Source organism: Drosophila ficusphila, unplaced genomic scaffold (genome assembly GCF_018152265.1).
Source record: "Drosophila ficusphila isolate 14025-0441.05 unplaced genomic scaffold, ASM1815226v1 contig_791, whole genome shotgun sequence".
Taxonomy (NCBI): Eukaryota; Metazoa; Arthropoda; class Insecta; order Diptera; family Drosophilidae; genus Drosophila; species Drosophila ficusphila.
In genome coordinates, this window is record NW_025064737.1 from 28,751,550 (window position 1) to 28,778,107 (window position 26,558).

The 26,558-nt window shown below is 48.1% G+C and overlaps 5 protein-coding genes and 1 long non-coding RNA gene across 8 annotated transcripts; 4 read left to right on the top strand and 2 right to left on the bottom strand.

Moving 5' to 3' along the window:
• Window positions 1-5,567: 5,567 nt before the first annotated feature.
• LOC108100779 (coatomer subunit gamma) lies at window positions 5,568-9,145 on the top strand. Of its 3 annotated transcripts, none has more exons than XM_017204818.2 (6): window positions 5,568-5,700; window positions 5,914-6,572; window positions 6,683-8,153; window positions 8,223-8,408; window positions 8,469-8,621; window positions 8,681-9,145. In XM_017204818.2, the coding sequence occupies exons 1-6, from the start codon at window positions 5,661-5,663 to the stop codon at window positions 8,809-8,811; spliced, it is 2,640 nt and encodes an 879-aa protein (XP_017060307.1). In that variant the 5' UTR covers window positions 5,568-5,660; the 3' UTR covers window positions 8,812-9,145. The 3 variants fall into 3 exon arrangements, with proteins under 3 accessions (XP_017060307.1, XP_017060308.1, XP_043065060.1); XM_017204819.2 differs by having other exon boundaries at window positions 5,917-6,572; XM_043209125.1 differs by lacking the exon at window positions 5,568-5,700 and having other exon boundaries at window positions 5,781-6,572.
• Window positions 9,146-9,659: 514 nt separating this feature from the next.
• Window positions 9,660-13,905, bottom strand: LOC108100777 (protein pygopus). Its single transcript, XM_017204815.2, has 3 exons — window positions 13,196-13,905; window positions 10,543-13,135; window positions 9,660-10,481 (listed from the first exon to the last, which is right to left on the bottom strand). Exons 2-3 carry the CDS (start codon window positions 12,879-12,881, stop codon window positions 10,361-10,363), a joined length of 2,460 nt encoding a protein of 819 aa, XP_017060304.1. The 5' UTR covers window positions 12,882-13,135; window positions 13,196-13,905; the 3' UTR covers window positions 9,660-10,360.
• Window positions 13,906-14,118: 213 nt separating this feature from the next.
• On the top strand, window positions 14,119-21,500 carry LOC108100776. Its single transcript, XM_017204814.2, has 15 exons — window positions 14,119-14,319; window positions 14,381-14,718; window positions 14,773-15,120; window positions 15,175-15,374; window positions 15,437-15,645; window positions 15,702-15,956; window positions 16,010-16,467; window positions 16,554-17,821; window positions 17,914-18,308; window positions 18,381-18,889; window positions 18,946-19,315; window positions 19,375-19,639; window positions 19,703-20,525; window positions 20,586-21,219; window positions 21,283-21,500. The coding sequence occupies exons 1-15, from the start codon at window positions 14,224-14,226 to the stop codon at window positions 21,391-21,393; spliced, it is 6,279 nt and encodes a 2,092-aa protein (XP_017060303.1). The 5' UTR covers window positions 14,119-14,223; the 3' UTR covers window positions 21,394-21,500.
• Window positions 21,501-22,014: 514 nt separating this feature from the next.
• Window positions 22,015-23,875, top strand: LOC108100773 (acyl-coenzyme A thioesterase 9, mitochondrial). Its single transcript, XM_017204812.1, has 4 exons — window positions 22,015-22,212; window positions 22,316-22,386; window positions 22,440-22,682; window positions 22,749-23,875. Exons 1-4 carry the CDS (start codon window positions 22,106-22,108, stop codon window positions 23,672-23,674), a joined length of 1,347 nt encoding a protein of 448 aa, XP_017060301.1. The 5' UTR covers window positions 22,015-22,105; the 3' UTR covers window positions 23,675-23,875.
• Window positions 23,876-24,002: 127 nt separating this feature from the next.
• On the bottom strand, window positions 24,003-24,572 carry LOC108100775. Its single transcript, XR_001772012.1, has 2 exons — window positions 24,512-24,572; window positions 24,003-24,442 (listed from the first exon to the last, which is right to left on the bottom strand). It is a non-coding gene; the product is annotated as an uncharacterized LOC108100775 (long non-coding RNA).
• A 75-nt stretch (window positions 24,573-24,647) lies between these two features.
• Window positions 24,648-26,557, top strand: LOC108100772 (acyl-coenzyme A thioesterase 9, mitochondrial). The gene is given in 3 exon segments (XM_017204811.2): window positions 24,648-25,113; window positions 25,170-25,277; window positions 25,280-26,557. Coding segments are annotated over 3 exon segments (1,416 nt in total). The 5' UTR covers window positions 24,648-24,923; the 3' UTR covers window positions 26,398-26,557.
• Window position 26,558: the final 1 nt, after the last annotated feature.

Below are 26,558 nucleotides of genomic sequence, written 5' to 3' on the forward strand. Positions count from 1 at the left end.
CCGCTGCCTCCAAGAAGCCGTGTGTGTCTCGTCTTCTCTATACAAGCTCTACAGATGCCTCCCGCCGGGTCCCTCTGTCACCGAATCCGGAAAGGTGCGAGATACGCATGTGCGTCGTGCCCCGTGTTGAATAAAACGCCCCTATTAAGCTGCAGTTAATTGAAAAACACCTCTCTGGACGAATGCGGAATACTCTAAGGTAAGGTACCCCAAGTATTAAAACAAAAGGGTGAAGTGAGGCTTGTGCAGGCTTTTCTTTACTTTAAGTTCGACTAGCCACTTTTCATAATAAAAAGTGAGCGTCTCACTGCTCTTTATAGTGAATGTACCTTTTAAATGGCTTAGGGTGAGCCATCAAAGACACGCTTTGACAATTTTTATGGCGGGTTCTGGTGCGTATTTGGCTTGGACACGGCTGTGGATGGAGTTTTTAGTTGGAAGCTAGAGGAGATTGCGATGCGGCGGGCGAGCAGGCGTTGTCCAACCGATCCGGACCAGCGCTGCGTGAGTTTTTTGCATTCGGTTTTTCTCACCTCTAAGCAAGCCTTTCGAACGTGGCCAAGTGTGGGCATTATAGGCGTTGACAGCTATGCAAATGCCTGGCCATTAAGTCGTTGACTGTTAGCAATGGCTTTTAATTAGCGACTTGACTTTGGCCTGGCCTGGATTGAGCCGAGCCGAGCCTGGACAAGATGGGCTGGAATTCCAAAGACAACAGTGTGACAACACCTACACTCGTTGCCACTTTGACACTTTGACCATTGAGGAAATCGCCTGCTCGCATTTGCCAATTTCCATACATAAAGTTCGCATTGAACACCCTCACGCTTTGTGGTCATTTGCATTTAAATGCCATTGCCATTTGGCTTTTCTTTTGCTTTGGGATTCGGATTCGGACTGGGACTGGGACTGGGATTGGATGAGGCAAAGATCTCGTCTGCAGCACTTCCTTTTCCCAATCGGGTTTTCTTTTTCTTCTAGCCATGTTGGCCTGCTCACGATTTCTGTCTCTTGGCCCCAGCTTTTGTTTGCTTTACAGCTGCTCGCTTTGATTGAAAAATTATGCACTTGCCATGGCACTGGGCACCTCGAAATTTCGTCTTCAATACTAGTAGGAAAAAGAAGAACAAATCCGAGACCTAACAAAAACCGACCAATGAACCTAAAAACTGAAATAAATCCGACTGCAAAGTGACTTTTTTAATTGTTTGGCCTAAAAACTGCTAGCAGAAAATTACAGAATTTTTATTAATAAATAGAAAATCAATTCTTTTCTAAACTAACTGAATCACTTATGCCCCTACATAGAAAATCGGGAGCACTATGGGAAAAAAACGTAAGAAAGTCACCATGAATTTATTGACTTTTTTGCTATAGCCAACGTAGCGTCTTTTCTTTTTTTAGTGCATCTAAGACAGACTGACAAAAGTTGAAAATTAGCACTTGAAGCGACTGGTGACCGTTTTCCCGTTTACCATTTCCATTTTCCGATCCCAAAGTGGCAAGAGCCTGAAAGCGAGGACGGTTGCTGGTTACTTTTGATTTCGCCAACTCCTTCAGCTTGTCCTGCTCATTAGCAATTGCCCGGCATGGCAAACAGCTGTCCCTGTTAGCAAGTTTTCACCTAATTAAGCAAACAAACGTGTGGGAAACTGGCCGGGCAGATAACTTTCCCCGCCCCAGAAAAACACGCCCATGTCCTCGAATATCCCACAGGCTAATTGCCACGAACATGGGGCTAAGTAGCCGTTGGAATGCAACCGAAAACATTTGCCTCTAATTGCGGTTCAGCCCAATTGGGCAGGCCAAATTAAATTAAATGCAGCCGAAAACAAACAAGCGAGCCAGGGAGATCACCAGGGAAACCAGAAGATGCCCCGACGGCCACAACAATTTGTGCAAAAATACAAATTGGAACATTTGCAGAGGCGCAGGCGTGTAGTAGGCAATACTGTGAGAATTTATGGCCCTGCTCTGGGGTCACTACCGGGATAACATCTGGTTAACCGAGTCGGAGAAGCTGGAGGAGCTGGAGGAGCTGACGCGTCGTGCGCAATGCGCATGCAAGGTAAGCCATCTTCCAAACAAAACCGAAATGGCTAAGGACATTGACCAGGAACGGTCCAAAGTCAAGGTAGACAGCCGCTTGTGGCAACCCGCTTTGGAAACCCATTAGAAATTAGAGAACTGGTTCAGTACCGTTGAAGACTGGCAGAAAAACAATTAATAATTGGCAATATATCTCTGAAATCTCTTGCAATTGCAATTACCGGAGAGGTCATTTCATTTCACATGGGACTCTGAACTTTCACCTGCAGCTAAATGCAACTGACTTACGAAAAGATGATTAATGAATGTTAAAAACTTTAGTCTTAACGTCCGCATTCTAATGCCTATAATGTTTTGTTTATCGTCCAGATTTTCTCAGGAATTTATTATCCACCTTTTCACCTAACGCCCAGATTTTTCTCGTTGGAGTCGGTAAATGTTATGTCTCAATTTCGCTTCTAAGCCACTGGCGAATCATGTTAAATGTTAAAGACTATTTATGATTTAATAAAAATTAACTTGAAATCTGATTAAATTTAGTAATATTATGGGCTCTGAAAGTGCAGTATTTTGTTTCCTAAACCTGCCAACCCCCTAAATACCAAAACCTCTGCATTAGCCATATAAATTAAATTAAGGTCAAATCTATCAGTTGAATTTGCGCTTCGCTTCCGCCTAACGGACTGTGGGACTTTTGCTTTCCGCATGCAATTGCGTACTCCACGTCCTCCTTTATTTTTTGCTGGGCTTGGCTTTGGCCAGGTTCTTTGGTGAAGAAGGCTCGCCAGTTGGGGGCGTGCGTGAAAATTGCTCGAGTGCACAAGGAAGGCCGCCGGCTGGCCTCTCTCACGTTGCAGGACAAGAATCGGGGTAAGTGATTACGTAACCAGTGCATTGTTTGCAGCATCTGTTTTGGGCTGCCTCCTCCGTTTTTTTGTTTGACCATTTCAATGGACGACTCTGCAGTTGTAGGATGGGTCTTACGCTTATCAGCCAATCAATGGACGAGAGGAAGCTGTGGCAAAATAATTTATTCACAGCCATTATGCGCTGCGAGTTTATGCCACTTCCTGGTGGAACCACTACAAATAGCCTTTTAAAATGCGATAAAAATAGCGCCAAGGGGTCTGCAGTGCACAAACAGCCAAGGAAGAAGCACCGGTTCCAGGTTTTGGACTCGCGGTGGGGCGTGGTCACTTGGCAATGACTTTTAAGCATGAAACCGTAAAATGGTTTTTCAATAAAACCGACAGGAGAATAAGCAACTCCGAGATGGAGCTGGGAAAACTGGCAAGACAATGCGACAAATATTTGAATATGTTAATTAGTCTGTTGTTCCTGCCGTTGCCCGTTTTTGTAGGCACGATCAGTTCATTCTTCTTCTATCGCTTGACGTGCATCGGCGCAGTCTAATTTCATGTGTTGCCATCTTGTTAGCACACTGGTGAAGTTGTTGGCAGGGACGAGAGGGTCTCCTATTCCCATTTCGACCAGGAACCCGAATCAGAGTGCCACCGTTTTGCATCTTCGCACCAACAGAGGCTAACGAATGCAAGTGCCTTCAAGATTCATATTCATACTTATGATTGGAATGCAGGTTGGCCCACACACGCCGGCCACTAGTTTTCCAATAAAACAGCCAATGAGCCGGGCTAAGAGCAACTGACAGCATCAGCCTTATAGAGTCACAGGCCACCAGCGGATCGGGATCTCTACACCCAAACGAAAGAAACACCAATCCTGCGGTCCCCGCCCGCATTCCTCGCCATCTGCACGCAAAGCTAACTGGGGATTACAGTGAAGATAGCTGCTAAAGCTCTGAAGACACAACAAGATCTACACATACAATATTTTAGAGTGAAATTCCAGTGACAAGTAAACTAAGTTTATAATTTAGAAGCACGAGTTTCGATCATATTTATGCCCCATTTTATATTTAAGCTTTTTTAAAACAGAGACATTGTGTGTATTGCCAGCTTAACATAGATTACATTCATTTTATTCTACTGTAATATGTAAATTAACGTGAATATAGGCAAAATCGATCAACATGCTAAGGCTCTACTGTAGTAGAGCCACCTTCAATTCAAACTCACCTGTAGCATATTCCTTGCGTGCACCGTCGCCTTAGCTTTTGCTCAGACTTCGGCCTTAACTTCGACTTCAACTTTGGTTTTAAGTTGGCTCCGGGGTTTCTGTAGGTGTTTCTGTTTTCCAGGGGCCACAGCTGATGCCTTTGACAGCTACTAAAAATGTTCCTGCTCGTCCGACGCACGTTCCTTGTCCAATTTTGGGTTTAAGTCAGCGGACTTTCTTTGGCCGGCGCTTATCTCTTGGCCATAAATTCATGCTGTAGGTGCCTCGATCGCAGATTTTTTCCTTTTGGTTTTTGGCGTTTGCGGCGGAGGTCCTCGCCTTATGGACACGCAATGAAGTTGTTGTTCAGCGCGCCGGAATTTCCCCGCTGTATGTAAAATGCAATTAACGGCACTTGCGGCGCGGGCCGCCAACTGACAATTCAATATAATGGATTTCTGGATTGGTGGCACCTATGAATGTATAAGTTCGGCAAGCACGTAAATAAATAAACATAATCGGCCGGAAATTAATAAACAACACTAATTTTAGTAAGCAGAAATGCATTCGATTGGAGAGGGCATTTTCTATTACTTTTGCTCTTTGTAACGTCCTTGTTTCCAAACTGCCATCCCTCTCGATATCAAGCTTCTATTCTGGCCTCTCTGGCCTTTTTACCGTTAGATCGTTTCGCAGCTTGAAAATGGCGGGAGTGAGGTGCTTCAATTTGGTTAAGCGTTTCATATATATGCTTTCTTATGAAACTGAAACCATTTTAGCTTCTTTGAGTTATAATAATGGCCAAAAATTACTTATCGTTCCAATGTTGTACAATATTGAGCTATTGTTGTTCATTAAATTCCACTAAGATGAACTCATTAGTATATAAGATTGACATAAACGTTCTTACGCATTTTAAGCGTTCTAACCTTAATTTATGAATTTTAAAATAAAGTTTGGACAAACCAGTTAAATCTAATAATTTGTAATTTCTTTAGAACTTTTCGAACTTACGTAACATCAACTGAACATCCGACCGATCAACCGCAGCGCTTTAAAAGACCAGATTTTCTTCGTTGTTCGCTTCAAGGGTATCAAGTAGGTTTAAGAAGTTAAAAACATTAGTGTCGGGGGTGAATTTAAAAGTGGCAAAAAAAAACGTTTTTGAATTGCAGTAAGAAAAGCCGTTAAACTAAATTTTAAAAAAAGTTCAGCTGTCTTTTGGTAGACAATCGAGCTATCGATAGTTTCTGTAGATCGGAACCTGAACCACTTCCTTCTTCGTCTTGAGTGTAATCTAATAAAACAATTTAATTCATATTGCAAACGCTTTGAATAAGTTACTGTCAGATAATTAAAAATAAGGCGCATTTTTGTACAAGAGTAAGAAGAAATTTAACTTGCTATCGATAGGGGTATCGACTTGCTGTCATCCCTAGCAGATGAACCAACTGGGCACCGCTGAGTGACGTGTAAGCAACCAGAAAACTAATTTAATTGTTTTTTCCGAGGATTTTAACAAATATTCGACGATAATGGGTTCGTTCCGCCGCGACAAAGACGAGGAGGATGACGGTGAGTAGCGATTTAACACCTAGAACCTTACGATCCGGCGGCCAGCGACACTGTTCAAAGAAAAGCTGGTTACTGAGAGGTGCTCCGCTGGCACAGACACACACACCCACTAACCTTAACAATAAAGAAAATCGAGTTTTCCCTACAAAATGTCTAAGAAAATGAACTATTTCTCCTTTGCCTCGCACAAAAAAAAACGCTTTTATACGCCAGCAGGACCGAGCAATGCGTACCAGAATCTGGAAAAGACTTCCGTCCTTCAGGAGACGCGCACCTTCAATGAGACGCCGGTGAACGCTAGGAAGTGCATCCACATTCTTACTAAGATATTGTACCTGATCAACCAGGGGGAGCAGCTCGTGGCCCGCGAGGCCACCGACTGCTTCTTTGCGATGACAAAGCTCTTCCAGTCGAAGGATGTCGTACTTCGCCGTATGGTCTATTTGGGCATCAAGGAGCTGAGCTCCATTGCCGAAGACGTGATCATCGTAACTAGCTCGCTGACGAAGGACATGACTGGCAAGGAGGATCTTTACCGGGCAGCCGCTATCCGTGCTTTGTGTAGCATTACGGACAGCACCATGTTGCAGGCTGTGGAGCGCTATATGAAGCAGTGTATCGTTGACAAGAACGCTGCAGTGTCTTGCGCCGCTCTGGTGAGCTCCCTTAGACTTGCCAGCACCGCCGGAGATGTAGTCAAGAGGTGGGCAAACGAGGCTCAGGAGGCCCTGAACAGCGACAATATCATGGTGCAGTACCACGCTCTGGGCCTGCTCTACCACATACGCAAGTCGGATCGTTTGGCAGTATCCAAGTTGGTCAACAAGCTTACCAGAGGATCGCTGAAGAGTCCCTACGCAGTGTGCATGCTGGTATGTAATGTATAGTTGCTGAAAAAACCAATCGCTGTCATAAAAACAAAATGTTAAAATTGTAAAGATTAATATACCAAGCTAACGAATTTTTCTTTAAACCCTCTCAGATTCGCATTGCCTGCAAATTGATCGAAGAGGAGGACATTCCTTCCGAGGAGCTATCCGATTCGCCCCTGTTTACCTTCATCGAGTCCTGTCTGCGCCACAAGAGCGAGATGGTCATCTACGAGGCCGCGCACGCCATTGTCAATCTGAAAAACACCAATCCGCGAATGCTTTCGCCGGCATTCTCCATCCTCCAGCTGTTTTGCAGCTCGCCGAAGGCTACGCTTCGCTTCGCTGCGGTGCGCACGCTTAACAAGGTGGCCATGACACACCCGGCAGCGGTGACCACCTGCAACCTGGATCTGGAGGGTCTCATCACAGACTCCAACCGATCAGTGGCCACGCTGGCCATTACGACGCTGCTGAAAACCGGCGCCGAGTCGTCGGTGGAGCGCCTAATGAAGCAGATCTCCACGTTTGTGGCAGAGATTTCCGATGAGTTTAAGGTGGTGGTCGTACAAGCCATTTGCGCCCTGTGCACCAAGTATCCGCGCAAGCATACTGTTCTTATGAATTTTCTTAGCGGAATGCTGCGCGAGGAGGGCGGCCTAGAGTACAAGACCTCCATTGTGGATACCATCATTACGATTATCGAAGAGAACGTAGATGCCAAGGAGTCCGGCTTGTCGCATCTATGCGAGTTCATCGAGGACTGCGAGCACGTTTCGCTGGCGGTAAGGATTCTCCACCTGTTGGGCAAAGAGGGTCCCTTTGCTGCCACGCCTTCAAAGTACATTAGGTTCATCTACAACCGCGTAATTCTGGAAAGCCCGATTGTGCGTGCAGCCGCGGTTACTGCAATGGCTCAGTTTGGAGCCTCTTGCCCGGCTCTGCTCAGCAATATACTCGTCTTGCTGGGTCGCTGCCAGATGGATCCGGACGACGAGGTGCGGGACAGGGCCACATACTACCTGAGCATCCTCAACTCGGAGAGGCCGGAGCTCTACAAGAACTACATCATCGAACGGGAAAACTGTTCTCTGGCTCTGCTAGAGAAATCACTGGTCGACCATCTGAATGGCGACCTGGAGACTCGCTTCGACATTTCCATTGTGCCCAAGGCGGCTATCGTGAAACCGGTCGTTGCCAATGATGTCATGCTGGTCACCAGCAGCGCACCACGGCCGCCGAAGATAACGCGCGAGGAGGAAAGCGCCGCCCGCCTGGCCCAGTTGCCTGGCATCCAAGTGCTCGGACCCATTCACCGCAGTACCGCTCCGATACAGCTTACCGAAAGCGAAACAGAGTACACGGTGCAGTGCATTAAACACATCTTCGGCCAGCACGTGGTCTTCCAGTTTGATTGTTTAAACACCCTGTCTGATCAGTTCCTGGAAAATGTTAGGGTGGAGCTTACGCTACCGGAAGGGTTCACTACCAGAGCGGTCATTCCGTGCCCCAAGCTTCCCTACAACGAGCTGCAGACAACATTCGTCATAGTGGAATTCCCGCCAGATGCAGCAAGTTCCATAGGTGAGTGGTTTCAATAAGGCACCATGTTCGATTGATTTATGGTTTAAACTTATATCTTCTTTAAACTAGCAACCTTTGGCGCAACCTTGCGATTTGTCGTGAAGGACTGTGATCCCAACACCGGAGAGCCTGACTCGGATGAAGGCTACGATGATGAGTATATGCTGGAGGATCTTGAACTTACTGTTGCAGATCAGATACAAAAAACCAAGAAGAGCAACTTCCAAGTGGCATGGGATGCTGCCGATAGCGAAGGTGCGAAAAAGAGATAATGAACCCACAAGTTGTTGGAATACTTATTTTTGTAATTTTTAGAGTGGCTGCAAGCCGAAGACACGTTTGTGCTGTCAGCAGTTAATACTTTGCAAGATGCGGTCAACACTATAGTGAAGATACTGGGATTGGGCGCAGCAAATCTTTCGGAGAAGGTACCCGAGGGCACCCACCTGCATACGTTGCTCTGTTCAGGTAAGAAGCCTTTGCTTTTTTTTTTTAATATATATAAAGGAAGTCTTTTGTTTATTCAGGCACCTTCAGAGGCGGCGCCGAGATTCTGGTCCGAGCTAAATTGGCACTTTCAGAGGGCGTTACGCTGAATCTGACCGTGCGCAGCACAGATCAGGACGTGGCGGAGCTCATAACAGCGGCTATTGGATAAGACAGCGAGCCATGCAGGAATCTCGTTTGGTTCCTGCGTGCTGTCAACATAATCTAAACTCCTCTACGAACCAGAAAATGCTACACTTAATCAAAAATATAATTTGTACCCTTAAGTGACCGTCTCTGTAATATTTTTAGAATCCTTTTCCACAACTCGGCATGTGCAACATTGAGTATTGTTACTGCCCATTTCCAAAAAGTTCATGTAGCTCCAGCGATGCATCCTTCGACATGTATCTATGTATGTTATATTATGCCCCATTAGCCTGTGCATTTAGCCTAAGTATGGATACAAAAAAATTAAAAATTCGATTATATGCAATGCAAACGGATTTAAAAGTGTTTTATTAACAAGGCATAAACTTATTTAACCAGTAGAAGTCCCTCAATAAGAAACAAAATGAATTAGGACCGCAAAAACACATTTACCACCCAAAAAGAAAGCGCTAAATAACTCACTCTTACTTTATTTTATATTTAATTTTATTTTATTTAATTATAAATAACTTAAAGTTGCTGTAGCCTAGAGTACTTTTTGTTTCTCATATTTTTACAAATTTTTTCTTTTGAATCGTTAATTTTCGCTGCGTTTTCAACATTCGTCTTACATTACAAATTTATATCTCTCGCATGAATTTATAATTTCTTTTGCTTTTGCTCGCAATCGATTCCTTATTTTTCACATCCTCCGATACCGGCTTTTATGAATGCTTTGTTGTAAAATGTTTTCGACGATGGTCGTCTCTTACTCGATCGAGCCACTTCTCAGCACTAATTGTTTAAAAGGTAAACGCACGCAATTATAAAAAATAATATAGGTTCTTAATAACAAATAACACACTCACGCAGTTTGCATCAATTTCACAATTATAATTTCATTTCGTTACAATTTCTGTACTCATCCTCAAATGTGTTGAATATGTCATCAGATATATGTGTTCAATTAGTTAAGTGTGGTTGTCTGTTGTGTTCTTGTCGAATTCCGGCTGATCGAGTAGTATTCAAATTGGGATGAGCCCTATCCCTACTCCTCTTCTCGCTCATTAATTTTAACCAATTTCGTTTTATAATACAAACTAGATTGTTTCTCAGCTTTGTTTCCGTTTCCGTTTTCGTTTTGCGGTTTTCGTCCGGTTTGATTACTCCACATGCAGACATACATACATATTACAACTATATTACAATAAACATATTTCGTTTACACTTTTCGTTAAGGTTTGCTTATTTGCGTATTTGTTTCAGGAGGATGTCGCGAGTGGGCCAGGAGCCCGGAGCTGAAAGTCACAACACTGCTCCGGCACTTCAGTGGGTCGCTTACTGGTAACGGGTTTCTATTTCGGGACTGTTGGGTAACAGGATCGGTCGGGGCGTGACTATTGAGCAGCTTAAGTCTTACAATTAAGATAGAGTTAATGCTTGGATATTTTATACAGTGAGTGAGTGCTAGCTGGTGCTGTTGCTGTTGCTTTTGCTGGTGGTTGATCGATAGATTCCGCTGACGTTGATGGGGATGATGATTCTGATACCGACTCCCAGTTTCGCCCGCTTCAACACTTGAACTTGACCATGGGAATATGCTTGGAAGACACGCATTTGTCGCAGCACCACTCGGCATACACCTCCTTGTTGAGCATTTGGAAGGCCGCCTCTGTCAGGCCGACACACGTCCTGAAAGAATGGGAAAGTCTTTGGTTTTTAGAGTACAAATAAGTGATGATGAACAGCTTACCTGTGAAAGAAGAAGTTGCAGCCGGATTCACAGAACACGGCCTCGTCGTTGTCGTTTACCTCCTTGTGGCACATACCACATGGATAGATGGGCGGCGCGTTCGGATTCTGCGGATTGAAGACCATCGGCTGTCCCGGCGGATACATCTTGCCACCGCCCATTGTCATCGGTTTGGGCCCTACGCCCATTGGGCCGCTCATCGGCCCTCCACCCATGGGTCCCATGTTGCCCATCGGTCCACCGGGGCCCATGGGTCCCCCTCCTCCACCGCCAAACATGTTCGGTCCAGGTCCGCCCATCGGATTGTGATGGTGGTGCGGGTGGCCGTGGTGCGGCGCCATATGCGGATGCGGGGGTCCGTTCATGCCGCCGGGCCCTGGTCCTGGACCCGGAACGCCGCCCATGTGCCCGTGACCCATGTGCGGCCCCGCGTTCCCATGCGGACCACCCATCATATGCGGATTCGGACCACCACCCATGTGGGGCGGCATTCCTCCGGGACCGCCGTGCATCCCCGGACCGCCCATCATGTGCGGCGGCGGCCCGCCGGGATGGTGGTGCGGATGGGAGTGTGGATGCGGGTGGTTCATCAGCTGCGGGTGCGGGGGTCCGAGGTGCGAGGGCTGCTGCGGCGGTAGCATCTGGTTAATGCCCATTCCGGGCATTGGTCCGGGCCCGGGTCCGTGGCCAGGTGGGCCGCCGCCCATGTGCTGCTGGTGCTGCATAGGAACTGCGTTCGGGTTCATCTGCCCCATCATGGGTCCGTTGTTGTTATTGCTATTGTTGTTATTCGGACCGTTGGGACCGGCGGGCGACTGCAGCGGACTGGGTCCGGAGTTGGGCATGCCCGGACTCGGGCCGGCGCTGTTCAGCGAGTGGTGCGGTGACATGGCGGGCGGCGCTGGCGAGGATGTAGGCACTGACGTGGACATCGACGTGGCCGTCGACGTAGGCGTGAGCGTGGGCGTGGCAGGAGAGGGTACCGAGGAGGATGCCACAGAAACCGAAGGTCCATTTGACTGCATCGACGTCGGGACTCCCAGTCGTCCTGCTGCCGGCGAGAGGTGAGGATTTTGATTGTTGTTGCTGGTGTTGTTTGTATTGCTTCCATTGTTATTGTTTCCGGCGCCGGGATTTCCGCCGAGCATGTTGTTATTTCCGGGACCGCCGGGATTGTTGCTGTGCGCGGGGGAAATGCCACCGGGACCCACGAGTCCTCCGGGCCCAGGCCCTGGTCCTGGTATAGGTCCTCCGGGCATGTGACTGCCGTGCGCCGTAGGTCCGTTCCCTAGCGGACTGTGCAGTGGAGGGGGGCCCATCTGCCCGTTGTTCATGGGAGGCTGCGGAGGTTGCTGTTGCTGTTGTGGGCCGCTGGGATTTCCCGGATTCCCAGGACCAGGTCCCGAGGGCGGACCCAGGGGGCTGCCAATCGGATTACCCATGGGCGATCCCATGGGCAGTGAGTTCATCGGCGAGTTCTGTCCGGGACCGCCCATTGGAGAGCCCTGCATGGCCCGTGGATTGGGTCCGTTGGGACCGCCGCCCATTGGTGACAGTCCACCCATGCCCATGTGATGGGGTGATATGCTGGGACCGCCCATTCCTCCCATGGGGCTCATGCCGCCCATGCCAGCCATTCCGCCCATTGGGCTGCCCATGGGCACGGGTCCACCGGGTCCGCCAGGTCCTCCTGGCCGTCCGTGATTCAAGTGCGGCGGCAACCCGACCCCAGGTCCTGGTCCCATATTGTGGGGATGCATGGGGCTCATGCCGCGCATCGGCGGCGGACCGCCCATGTGCGGATGGGGGCCGTGTGGATGCCCCATGGGACCACCCGGATGGTGGGGGTGCATGTGTGGGTGCATATGTGGCGGTGGAGGTGGTCCGCCACCCATACCCATGCGGTCCTCCCAGTGCGGATGGCCTCCGGGTCCGCCACCACCAAAGTGACCGCCTCCTGGACCACCGCCCATTTGGTTCATGGCCGCCATTGCCGCGGCCGCCGAGCTCGACATTGCCGATATCTGAGGGCTGTCGTCGAACGGGTTCGAGGCAATAATGGTGTCTCCGAAGCCGCCCATCGGCGGCGGAGGCAGTAAGTCCTGCGGCGTGGGCGGAGCCTGTTGCTGTTGCATGGAGTTTGCAGCTGCTGCTGCAGCAGCTGCCGCAGCAGCCGCGGCTGCAGCTGAATTGGCGGCACTTGACGTTTTCCTCCGCTTTTTCGGATTGCTCGGCGCCGAGATGATGTCCGTCGGAGGTGGCGGCTTGAAGTCGGGCGGACATAGTCCTCCCGCTGGACCCGGCAATCGATATGGCGCCATACCGAGATTGTGGGTCATATTCGAGGTATTCTTCTTCCGAATGGTGGCAGCTTTTCTTTAACGGTGTAGGCAAGAAATTCGGTTGTTAGCGGCGTCGTCAATCCCGCGCACGAGATCTCGACGCTGGAGGAGGAGCTAGTTAGAGTGGGGAGATTTTCGCAGGCAGTCGCTTCTCCTCTAGAGCCTTTGTTGAATGAATCAAGTGGGCTTTAATCGGTGGGCTTGGGCTTCTTGCCGGTTATCCGGCCTGTGACCGCCTGAAGCTGGATTTCCTATGGGCAAGAGGGTCTAAATGAGAATCCAATATCCCGTAAGACAGACCACCTACATACCAAGACATATTCTGGCCAGGATATTTCAGAAATTCCGGTTTCCTAGAGCAACTGGCCCTTGAAAACCAGGTAAACACTTTCGGCGCAACGAACGGCAACCCCGCTTCTTTTTCGGGTTGGCAACTCTACCCCAGAAACTCAGCGTCGTGTTGTCTCGTTTCAAAAGCGCCAAGCACCTGCCGCCTCTGGGTTTTTGCCGAATTCCGAACACTTTAACCGGGATTACGTTTGTTTGGCAATCCGCAAAACAATTTCACTTTGATTAAACCACTTTTATCCCTTTCAAAGGCGCTTTTGGCCAGCGCTCTTCTTCTTGCCAGCGACTTTAGGTCCTCCGCTGCGCTTCCCGATTTAATCGCAGTGTAGAGTTTAACTGTTGTTTATTTACGGGGCTTACTTGATTGGAGGATAAAAACAACTGGCGGATGTGCGCTGAGCGAGAGTATGACCGATTTTATGGGTTTTAATCGCTGCGTTTTCCGTTGGCTTTTTGTTGATGGCCGCTGCAGCATCCAATTTTAATTAGCGCCGTTTGCGGATATGTACTCTTACGGCTCACCGTTACGCACGTTCGTCGGTCCGGCGGACTCACCACACTACCGTTATTCAGCAGCAGCACATTAACCTTTGTTTATTTTGACCAATTTTTGCGAGCCAGAAGCGAAATATAAATAATTTTCATCGCAAGTCCGCCAGTGGGACCGTTTTCTAACAACAGACGAAATGCCGGAATTCCAGCGGCTAAGGCGGTGGGACCAGAGCAGGGCCACGATGTGGCCTGCGACTACATATAATTTTTTAAAGTTAAATGGTTTTTTGGTTCGAATTAGACGTATAATATGATTTATAAATAATTTTAATTTTCAGGCCCATTAATTTTTGTTTTTCTGGCAAAGAGCAGCATATCGATAGGCGATAGGGCTATCGGCCGGGTACCATCCTCAGGACGCTGGTTCATTGGCGGCGTTTGAAAAAATTGTTTAAATATTTTTGACTCCGCTAGTTTTTGGAAATTCATTATATCTGCTATGTGGAGCAACTTCGAGGCCTCCTCCCTGGAGGACGAGACCATCTCCAATGTGTTCTCCTCGCGTGGAATTTTTCAGATTAGTAGCGAGGAAGAGGTCAGTCCATATTTTGCGAATCTACAGTTAGGTTGCAAATCCCCTCTTATTTGCTTCTAAGGTAAAAAGCTATCCGGAAGTCCAGGCCTCTGTGCAATGTGGCAAGATGGTCATTGGCATAGATAAGAGCCTCCTACTCTTAGAGGACGAGCTGGTGGCAAAATGCAGCTTTCTGGGATTTGGGGCCACAATTGAGGCCATTGCCATATCCTCCAGCGGGAACCTGATTGTCTGCGGCCTTAGCGACGGCGAAGTTCACGGCGTATTTATTAAGGGACTCCTGCTCTTCAGTGTGGCGGTCAACGTCGAAGACGTGAGCATCGCCGGCGGCACCTTTCGCAGTATTCACCAACTGGATCAGCGCTTCTTTTTCACTTGCAGAAATGGCAGCGTCTATAGGTGAGACATGCTGCTCTTGTTTGATCTAAAGTTTTTTTACACTCGGTTGGCTAGTTTAAGCGACATTGATGAAAGCTATCTGGAGACGCTGTGTAATGTGACCCTTAATGAAAACGAAACTACTGCGTGCGAAAAGGCCATTCTTGATGATGTGACAATCCGGCGTCTCTGCAAGGGACGATCCTCAACCAACGTGGATTGTGGTGTGCTGCTCAAGCAATTGGTGGCTGCCAGTGTCAGTGCCCAGAACAACCAGGCGGATCTCGGCGAGAGTCCCGGGCTGGTTATCACTGGAGATCAGAGCACATTGAACTTCAAGAACAACGCCACCGATTCGACAAGCATCAATCTGCCTGCTTACTTTGGCAGTCTCAAGCAGATCGTTAACATAGAGCACTATATGTGAGTGGGCGTTATGACTTTAAGACTTCAATAGAATAATACGTACCATCACAGAATCGCTCTCACCAATTCTGGTCATTTGTTGGATGTCTGTCCGTTCACACGCACCGTACATCTATGCCCAAGGACCCAAGGCAAAGACCTGCTTATCGAGGATTTGCTGGTTATGGAGTGCAGCGAAGAGAACATTGAGCTCCTAGTATTGACTAAACCAACGGAAGATGAGCGCTTTATAAAAATTGTGGAGTATCCGTGTACGAGCGCATCTAATGGAGGGAGGCATCTAGAAATTAATAAATTTCTTTTACCGTTTTAGCACTTAAAGTTAAAAATGAGGTGGAGGTGCCAAATAATACTTGGCTTGTGCGACAGCCAAAGTGTGCGGTCAATCTGTATTATCTGGCAGCCAAGGAACTCAACCAGAGCAGTTTTCCCACCGTCGTGGAAATGAAGCTCGTCTCCGAGACCGATCCCAGCGATCGCTTCAAAAAGTTAATTGCAAAGGGTCGCTTGGAAGAGGCGGAAGTAATTTTTAAAACTTTGCCACCTTGTTTCAATCATTACTGTCTTGTTTTCAACAGGAATTCGGCAACCAGTTTGAACTGTGTCTGCAGCCCATCTATGAGGCAAAAGCCAAGCGGATTTTAGTGGAGCTGTGCAACTCGAATTCCCACAAGGAAGCTGCCGAAGTGGATAAAAAATTTCAAAACCTGCTTCATTTGCTTTCGATGGTCGAAAGTAAAGTCTTTATCAAGAGCCATCGAATGATCAACTTAAACTCGAGACACATTCTTGAGCGCTATCTCATCGAAGTCAAAAAGCGTCTTAACTTCGAGGTGAGTTTAATTGGAACGTTGTATGCAGGCTCTTTTAATTTGTGTTTCCAAAGGATGACGAGGAGGATATGTTGGAGATCGACGAGCAACTACACCGACTAAAAACTTTGAACATCATGGATCCCTACGAATGCAACACGGACTGGCAGAAGTTTATTTACGACAACAACCTGGTCAGGATGGTCAAGTCGTTATTCAACACGGACATGCCCACCGCCTGTCTCATTTGGCGGCGTCATTCGAGCAGTATCCTGCCACTGCTTAACGAGGATGAGTTGCGTACGCTTCTTGGCTTTATTCCAAGCAACACGAAACCTTTTAATGTAGTTCAGTGGCTGCGTCAGTTTATCCCGTTGGTCAGTAACACGCATCCCAGCATCATGCCCTTCATCACCGACTGGAGCATCGAAATGACGAGGAATCTGCAGTACAGTCCACACTGGCCGGACATCGGCCTTGAGTTTTGCACCAAAATCCTGGATATTTTCGAAGAGATGCAGTTTACATATTCGTAAGAAAAATTATTTTTTTTTTTTTTTTTTTTTTGTTACTTTAAAGATCTCAGACTGACGTTTTTATTTTCTTAACGTTTTTCAGTGATGTGCGGCGGCAGCAGGAACGCAATGTGGGTAAGCTGCGGGATCTGGTCAACGCATTGCAGGATCTGTCCGTGCTAAAGACCATCTACAATATGAGCTTCACACTGGACAACTACATGCAGGACTCCATTGACGCAACGGCCCTAAGCATACTGCAGCATGTGCAGCTGGACAAACTGCAGCGGCTGGTAAAGAATTTTATGTACCCGATCTTCCAGGAGAAGGGTCGTCAACCGCTAGAGGTTATCAAACAGTACATTGCCCAGTTGGTGGCTAGTCGCCAGTCTTCTAGTACTTGGTTAGAGCGGGCGATGGCCTGCATCGACCTGCTTCACAATGAGCACAGCCGATTGGAGTGCGCTTTGTCGGTGCTGCAGAATGCACCCGTTCCCTGGCCGGATATGCTGGCTCCCCTGATCAGACTGCGTAATTCCACCCACCCGCTGGCCATGAAAATCAATGCCGAGTATGAGATCCAGGTGATCAAGATAATGAAGGTTAAGTACGGGTGGCCGGCCGATAGTTCGGACATTAACTTGGAGCTCTTTATGATGCGTATTGTAAAGTTGAATCTACCGGACATGTTGGAGGACATTTGCGCGCTCACTAAGGCGGCGCCGGAAATCTCGGCAAGCACCAACTTTAACTGCTGCTACCAAATGGCCCGCCGAGGCCAAATCGAGCAGGCGTACGATTTCTTTAAGATGCTAAACGGGGAGAAGGACTCGAAGAACGGACAGGATGTGGCGGAGATCATTGCCAACCTTCTCGAAAACAGTTCCGCCTCTTCAATTGAGGACGACCCAAAGGACCAGGAACAATTGAACGTCCTTGAGCTTTTGAAATTGTTCTTGCCGCACCTAGAGTCCGTTTATCGGCAACGCTACCTAGTGATAAAGCACCGCTTCAGCCTACGGAAGTTTGGCATCCATCTGAGCTGCAACAGCGAACTCATACCGCTGCAAAGCCGTCATGTCCTGCTGGACGAGGCCATCGAGCGAATCATCGAGCGGGCCCAAGCCACACTTAATGTGCCCGCTTTTATAACCAGCCAAATGGGAGAGCTCTGTTCAGCGCTTAGTCTGTCTAAGGTGTTCGGTCTGCACCGTATTTGTCAACGCATTGGGTGCCTGCCACTCAGTTGCGCTTTGGCGTTCTACGTGATTAACTTTGTCGACTGCGTGCCCGCAAATGCTGGCGAATTTATTAACCTTGCGCTCGAGCTGTTGGTCCAACAAATCGAGAATGCCAAGGGCGGCAATCACGGTGAGTCCTCCATCAAATGATGGCTATCTGCCTAATTAATTATAATGGATACATTTTATATTTGATTCTGTACACGTTCTTTAATTATCCAGAAAGTGCATTTTCGCTTCAGTTGAACGATCAAGGCGATCCCCTAAGCTTTCCCATAGCTTACGAGCTCCTGACATCCGCACTGCTCCACGAGAGCAGTCGTGTTCGCGATCTCGTTGACCTCTTAAAGTATATTCGCGTGGCTGTGATCCACTATCCACTGGATGCCATAAAGACTCACTACGCTGGCAAGGAGCAGGCCATTAACGAGAACATTTGCCGCGCCCTGGATGGAATCACGGTGGCCTTGGGGGATGCCACTATGAACTTCAGCAGTGCCCTTAATGGATCCTTCGACGTAAAGACTTTACAGGTGCCGACGACCACAAAAAAGCGCTACTCGGTGTCCATGTTCGATGAGGTAGAAGTGCAGCCTATCCAGCAGCCGCAGAAGAAGGTAATCAGTTTATAGCCTGATCTGAATATACTGAGTACGGATCTTAAAATGGTCAAAATGTTATTTTTGCAGAAGAGCATCGGTGGCCACCTGGCAATAGTTAAGTTTCTGTCTCGCACCCTGTTGCTCATGGTAATTGAGACGGAACCGAGTAACTCGCTGCTAATGCAGGTGCGCCATGGACTGTCGGAGAACATCAAGGTGGACCTCGACGGCGCTCGCGCGGACTTCTTTCTGTCGCTAGAACACCTTACAAAGGCCAAGGAACACGACGTGTGGTACGTGATGTCACAGTATCTGCTGGAGTTCCAAAAGCAGAACTGCCGCAAGAAGCGGATTATCAACGAAGGGTTCATTACACTGCAGCTGCGCCGCATATTTCGCAATGCGATGGGAATTAAGGAGGTCAACTTCATTGAACTTTTCGCGATGCTGGTGGTAGACAGCGAGGCACTAGCTCTGCTGGAAAAATTGTCCACCGAGGTGAAAACTGATCTGCAGAAGATCAACTTCCTGACGTTGTCGGCCATGTACCACGAACACATGGACGACTTGGATAACGTGCAAATGATACGCGAAAAGTGAGTAGGTTATCCACCTCTGTAAGCCCTTCGGTTGATTTGTGCTGTCTTTGTAGGCGTTTGAAACTTTACTATTACCTGGAGTTCTGCCAACAGGACCCCAGGATCAAGGGCAAATTCAATGCGGACATGGACAACGTTGAGGATCTGCTTAAGGAGTTTCACAACAAGCAGCTGGACGTGCAGCTGCTTGAACGCATGAGCAAGGACTTTGGCTTTGACTACCAGAAGATACTCGTCACCCAGATTCTGAGCATCCTTAGTGCCCAGGAGTTGCGCTTTGAGATTAAGAAAGACAGTTTTGGCGACGAAGAGCTGGTAATGCTAAGCAGTGCTCAGGAAATGCGCGATATGTGCCAGCCCTATATAAACGAGATCAAGAACGTGGAGCTCTTCATCTCCAAGTTGAAGCAGTTTATCGAAGAAGTGCGTTTTTCAGTTTTTGGGAATTGATTTTTTTATTCGACCTTTCTATTTATGTTTAGATCAATATTTATTTCTACGAGTTGTACATGTGTGTAATCGACGTTCTGATGTACTTCGATTCTGCGCCCAAGGAAATGGAAATCTGGAAGAACATATTGCATTTCCTACGGCACAAAATGATCACCAGGAGGCGCAATCGACCGGGTCAAGTGGAGACCGACATGTGGCTGAAGTCGCAGAGGGAGAACGGCGTCATGCCGAAGATCTCGCGTTATCGTCTGCCTTTTAAGCCTATCGTTGAGCAACCTCTCAAAGACATTCTTGGTAATTGAATTTTAATCACAAAGTTGTAAAAATATACCAGCAATCTCCTTTATATTGATTTAGACAGCGAACTGAGCGTGGACAACTGCCAGAGCTGGTTCCCGTTGATCCAGATGTACACGGCATTGAAGGGAGCCAAGGATAGTTCGCAGAACTGCGACTACTTCTGCATGTCGGCCGTGAAAAATTCGATTTCGGAGTACAAGTCAAGGAATGAATCAGAGACCTGGAGTCTGCATCCCACGAACAACGCGTTTCTCCAGTCAATCCTGCGCCTGGTGGAAAAGGTGCACAATCCCAATAAGGCATTTCTTATCCTGTACTTTGTCTCTAACTACGCTCGGGATGGAGCCGACCAGGTGGAGGCCTCCTTCGAGTGTTGGAAGTTCGTCAAGGAAAAGGGCGATCTGCTGACCGACCCCAAGAGTCGCGAGCAGATGGCCAAGGTCAAACGGCGCTATCCGATTCAGAAGACGCAGCACCTTCTTTACGTGTACGGTCTGACCGATGAGAAGCTCCTGCGGCAGGTCGAGAACCCCACCGAGCTGATCCACGCCCTCTACCACCACGAACTGATTCTTAAGTCCAGCAAGGTTGACATCAACGCACTGGTCGCCGAGATCGCCAAGCTCCACGACCTATGCTTGGCCACCATCCAGTTCCGTCTGCTGCAGAAGTGGCTTTCGCTGACCATGGAGCCGGCGGACGGCACCATACTGGAGGAGACGTTCATGGAGGAGCAGAGCTGGCCGGAGCAGACCAACGGGGCAGATGGCAGCAGCAGCCAGGACGCCAGCGATAATGTGAACAGAGCCTTCTACATACTCTCCAGCTGGCCAAAGGCCGAGGCAGTCAAGTTCTTGGTGGGCCTGATCTTTAAGGGCGGGTAAGCATTTGACTTTGAACGTGGACGGGCAGATTCAAATGCAAATTTCTCCCCTTACAGCTCGGTAAACACATCCACCCAGCTGCAGATGTACGAATGCTATTCCAAGCTGAACGACGGCAGTAACTCCTTTACCGACACGATCAGTCAGCGGCAGTTCATCAGCATCAAGTGCGTGCACGAACTGAAGGCTCTGGGCTACAAGTCGAACCTCGAGAAGTTCTCCGACGACCATTGCAACAAGATTGACATCCTGAAAATGATCTGGCAGCGCAACGCGCAGAATCCTCTGTCCTTGGAGGTGATGGCCAATATATGTCTGGGTTTCGATATACATCTGCCGCAGATATGGAACGGCATCCTAAAGCGGATGGTCATGTTTCACATGGAGCGCGAGCTTAACGCTTTGCTGGATGTGCTGAGCTGCCGCCCGCATTTGCTCCATCTGGACGGGTTAGCCCAGGCCTGGGACTACGTGCTCTGCAACCCGCTCAAGAACGCCGTGGAGACGCGCTCCTTCGAGCAGGAGGATCTGCTACACAAGACGTTGCTGCGACTGCAGGGATGTCCAGTGGTTCATGCCCTCAACCTGCCCCAGTTCGCCGAGCACTGCATTATCGTCCACAGACCCCACATGGCTGCCGCTCTCCTGAGTTTTTGTCAGAGCTCCGAGCAGCGGCAAACGATTATAAAGGTATGTTTTATTGTATGCTTGCACATGCAAAGATATCATGATCTTATGCGAATCTCCTTCTAGATGATACACTCCCGTCCCGTGGATAACCTCCGGCAGCAGATTCTGGATCTGGAAGACGCCGGTTTGCTGCCGGCGGTGCTTAACTTTGCGCTAAAGGAACTGAATCTCTAAACAATTGTTTTTATTTTCTAGTTACCCTTTAAAAAATGTATATGGCTGAAAATAGCTGCCAGTTGTTTTCAAACAAACCAATAAATGAGTTCAAGTATGCAATAAAATATGTATTGAAAATTTGGAAAGGGGTTACATAATAATAAAAACTTTTCTAATGATGCAGTTGGTTGGAGAATCAAAATAGAAACTTTAGAGGATGACACTTCAAAATTGGATTAAAATTAGAAAATGAACATTAATTAGGATAAGCAACGAAGCCTTAAACATCCAGTAACACTTAAGAGACTAATAACATTCTTTCATAATTTGTGAATCATAAAATAAAAGTGTGTTAATTTGAAGACAATCAGGGAGGCTTAAAATTCCGTAAGAAAACTAGCAACAAACGCAATGACGTCATACATATTTATCACTTCTCGTGCACAGTGGCTTGAAGGAACAAAATTGTGTGTAGATTCTGGTTTTATTATTGATGTACTGTAATCAAAATACAGAAACATGACGACTTCATGAAATGACCTGATATGACCTAGTTACTATCTATTCTATTTATTAAATCCAAATCAAACCCTTTCACTGAACATTTTATGCGGCCCACTGTGCCAATCAGCTGCTGCGGGAACCAGCTGATTTCCCCGAGGTCGATTTGCAAACAAGTTTCACAAAACGCAAACGTAAATAGACAAGTTTAAATCTAACTGAAATCAGGATGCTGCGATCTTTGCTGAGTGCACAAAAGTGCTGGGGAATAATTCGCAACAGGAATCTCATGGAGGTAGCCACCAAACAGCCGATGGCTTCCTTTGCGGTGTCCAGGTTTGTATCATATATGTAAATACATACATATGTACATATATATGTATGTGCATACAGAAAACCAAGAGTTTTATATGAAAAATGTGTTTTTCACCTCCAACAGGCGTCACTATTCACCGCCCACTCATATTAAACAGTCGGCAGTGGCAAACGAATCCGGAACTATGGCGGAGAGTAAGTACTTCCGCTTTAACAGAATCTAACACATCCCTGACCCTTATGTACAGTCAAGCAGGAGATGATGAAACGTCTGGGCCTGGAGCCCGGATACAATCCGCTGCCCAAATCCAGGGAGCAACTGCTCAAGTACCAGCCCAAACTGGAGAATCTGCCCCCCCGGGCCATGCAGGATTCCTTCACCTCGGCCATCATTCCGCTGAGCACGGACCGCACCTTGCAGGACAAGTACGTGACCTACCTGGGCAGTGTGCGTTTCGGCCGTCTGCTGGAGGACATGGACATGTTTGCCGGTAAGCGGAGTTTCCATTACCAATAGAAACTGCTCTACCCAATCTAATAAATCTAAATACCTTCAGCCTGGTGCTGCCATAAGCATTTAAAACTGCCAAACCTGCCGGAGGGAGTGCACCTTCCCTATACCTTTGTGACCATTCTGGTGGACCGCATCGATTTCACCAACGTGCTGGCCTCAGGCACCCAGGATATCCGGCTGTCCGGACACGTCTCCTGGGTGGGAACCAGTTCCATCGAGGTGGTGGTGTGGCTGGAGCAGATGGTGGCTGGCAGATACCAAAAGCTCACCCGGGCTCTATTCCTAATGGCGGCCAGAAACGCCACCAACACGGGCGCCGCTCCAGTGAATCCAATACTGCCGGCCAACGAAGAGGAGGAGGTGATCCTGGCAGGCGGAGCTGATAGAAAGAAGAAACGCCAGGTTCTCTGTGCCCAGTCCGTTTTTAAGGTGGAGCCCAACGACCCCGAGCAAACCCTTATGTACGAGCTGTACAAGAGGACCACGCCCAGCAATACTCTGGAATTGAACAAACGCATCCTGCCGCCGAACTGCCGCTGGATGGAGGACTCCTTCCAGATGAGTACTATTCCCTCGTTTCCGGAGCACAGGAATCACCACAATCGGGTCTTCGGAGGATTTCTCATGCGAAGCGCCCTGGAGATTAGCTGGGCAGCCGCGTTCCTCTACTGTAAAACGCGACCTAAACTTGAGCACATCTCGGACATCAGTTTCGAGAAGCCAGTGAGCGTGGACAGCTTTATCAAGATGACGGCCTATGTGGTGTTCACCAAGCTGAACTATGTGCAGATCATGACCGTTGCCGATGTGTTGGACACGCACACAGGCAGCCAGGTGACCACGAACACGTTCTACTACACCTTCTCCGCTCCGGACACTGTTACCGAGGTGCTCCCCCGGTCCTATCACGAAACCATGTGGTACATACAGGGGCGTCGGAAGTTCGAGGCAAGCATGGGCTTGAAATAGGCTGCTATATAGCTGCTACTTAATGTTCCCAATGATATTAACTGAGGCTTTCGTATGATATTATCCGTTCTGTGCTTATTAAAAGTTGTAAATTGTCTGATGTTCTTAACCAGGATAGTCCTTTGGACTTCATTATTTCTGGAACACCCTGGATATTATTTTTGTACTTATAACACACAAATATTAACTAACTAAATAGTTTCTAAAATCGTATTTGTCTTTCGGGTCTGGAATGGGACCTTTTATGTTTGGCTGTGGGTTTAAATTTTTTACAGTCCAATAATTTAAATCAAAAATATAAAACTTCAAATACTGCCTTCATTATACATATGTTTTAGAAAATCCTAAAAAACAGTTTAATTGTATTTAACTCATTGTTCAGTGTATACAAATTTCAGTGTTATTTGTATTTTGTCAGGAAGTCAAATCAAAGTAAGAGTACGGTGATTCAGACTTAGGAAAAATGTTTCGTGGTTGTTTACCTAATTTCTTATCAGTGCCAAAAACGAGTTTGAAACGGTCAAATGCGTGCAGATCATGACCACGGCCAATGCTCGACGCAGACACATGATTGCTCACCCTACACCTACCCTTTAGATTAGATTCTGCAGCTCAGACTCATACATAGAAAACATAACTTGCTATGCAAAATATTTCATCCAATCAGGTCGAAAATTCGGAAAGGCTCCATATCTTTCCCACTTGTCTGGCATGCTTTTGAAAAATCATCTTTACACCTCCTCTTTAGATTAGATTGCCGTTAGTTTGCTACACAGAACAAAATTATATGCTTGTGAACTAAAAATGTTACTTTAAATTTATTTACATTTTTTTTACCATTTATAAAATGTCCAATTAAAATATACAAATATTTGAGTAGTCAATACGAACTGATTTGGCTAAAGGAATTTGTATAGATCTAGGAAAAGCATAGGTGTTTCAAATATCTCGTTCAGATCACCCTTTTTTCAGAGTGGAGGCGAAGATTCTCTCACGAAGTGGACAGGTGATCGCCATGCGCGGATTCTCCGCTGATTGAGAGCCATGTAAACGCTCTTTTTGGGTTTCAGAATCACTCTCTATTTTGCAGTCCAAGTGCCAGCACTCGATGAAAACCCAATCGGACTGAGCTGTATTACGTATTACAAATAGGGCACTGAATCGACAATCTGTTGTTTCGGAAGCAGTTTGTCTCAGAAACCGTGAACCCTTTACTAGTAGTGGGTAGTAGGCGGGAGATTTTGGAACGATGCTGGGTCTGACGGCACGCGCACTTGGAATTGTATTGGCGAGGAGGTTTCCCTCGTCGACTGCACGGCGGAGGCGTCTGCTGGTCACCCGCTGCTCGGCATTCGCGTGCCCCCCGATGACCAGGAACTACTCCAATGACAAGGGGCCAAAGGTCAAATCGAGCCACCGCTCTGGAACGATGGTTGAAGGTGAGATATGGATTAGGACGGCCATTGGAACCCAACTTACCGTTCGCAATCCCCAGTGGCTCGAACCATACGCGAGCAGTCCGGCGTGGACGTGGGCTACCACACCATTCCGAAGGCGAGGGATCACCTCCTGCAACACCAGCCCAAGCGGGAGGAGCTTCCCCCAGAACCATGGCGGACTCCCACACCACTGCAGTTTTGCCCCTGAGTTCCAGTGAGCTGATTCGCGAGAGCTACGTCAACCACCTGGGCAGGGTGAGACTGGGCAGGATAATGGAGGAGCTGGACATGTTCGCCGTGTGGGTTTGCCACCGCCACGTAAAGCTGCCCAAGCTGCCCAAGGGAGTGCCTCTGCCCTACACCTTTGTCACCCTGCTGGTGGATAAGGTGGAGTTCACCAACCTGGAGCGCCTGCAGGTCAACCAGGACATCGAAATCAGCGGACACATCTCGTGGGCGGGCCGCAGCTCCATGGAGATCACCATCTACGTGAAACAGCTGGCCCACGGCCAGTACATCGATGTGACCAAGGCCATTTTTGTGATGGTGGCCAGGAACGCCACCAACACGGGCCCAGCTCCCATCAATCCCCTGGAGCCGGGTGACGAAACGGAGAAGCATATTTGGGAGCAGGCTGAGAAGCGGCAGAAGCTACGCAAGTCGTCCGCCCAGGACTCCGTGCTCAACTCCCCTCCCAGGGAGCATGAGCAGACCATTATGTACGAGATCCTGAGGAGAACCACTCCGACCAACAGCATGGACCTCAACAAGAGGGTTCTGCCCCCCAAGTGCCGCTGGATGGAGGACTCGCTGCAGTCGACGATGATTGCTCCGTTCCCGGAGAACCGGAATGCCCAGAACACCATCTTCGGGGGCTACCTGATGCGCCAGGCCGTGGAGATCAGCTTCATAATGGCCAGCATCTACCTGGGCGACCGGCCCACGCTCAAGTGCATCTCGGACATCAGCTTCATGAACCCGGTGCATGTGAACACGTTCCTGCAGCTCACCGCGTACGTGGTTTATGCCGCGCAGAACTACGTCCAGCTGATGACCGTGGCCCAGATTTGGGACGCCAAGAGCGGCAAGGTGCAGACCACCAACGTCTTCTATCTGACCTACAAGGCCGACAAGGTCCTCGACGAGGTGCTGCCGCGATCCTACCGCGAGATGCTGTGGTACGTTCATGGGAGGAGGAAACTCCTGGCCGCCCTGAACTTGCAGCCGGAGTACCCCGACCCCATCGAGTTGCCAAAAGAGAGTCCTAGAAGTATCTCTACTTAGTTCTAGGATCTGGTCTAGGATAAATTTAAATTATAGCCTAGTTGGAAGCCTATTGCTGCAATATCGACTTTATCATAGGTATTCTAATATTTAGCCTATTTATCTTCTTAGTTCAAATAAAAAAACCTTACTTTTGACTCAATAAATTAAATGAAATTTAT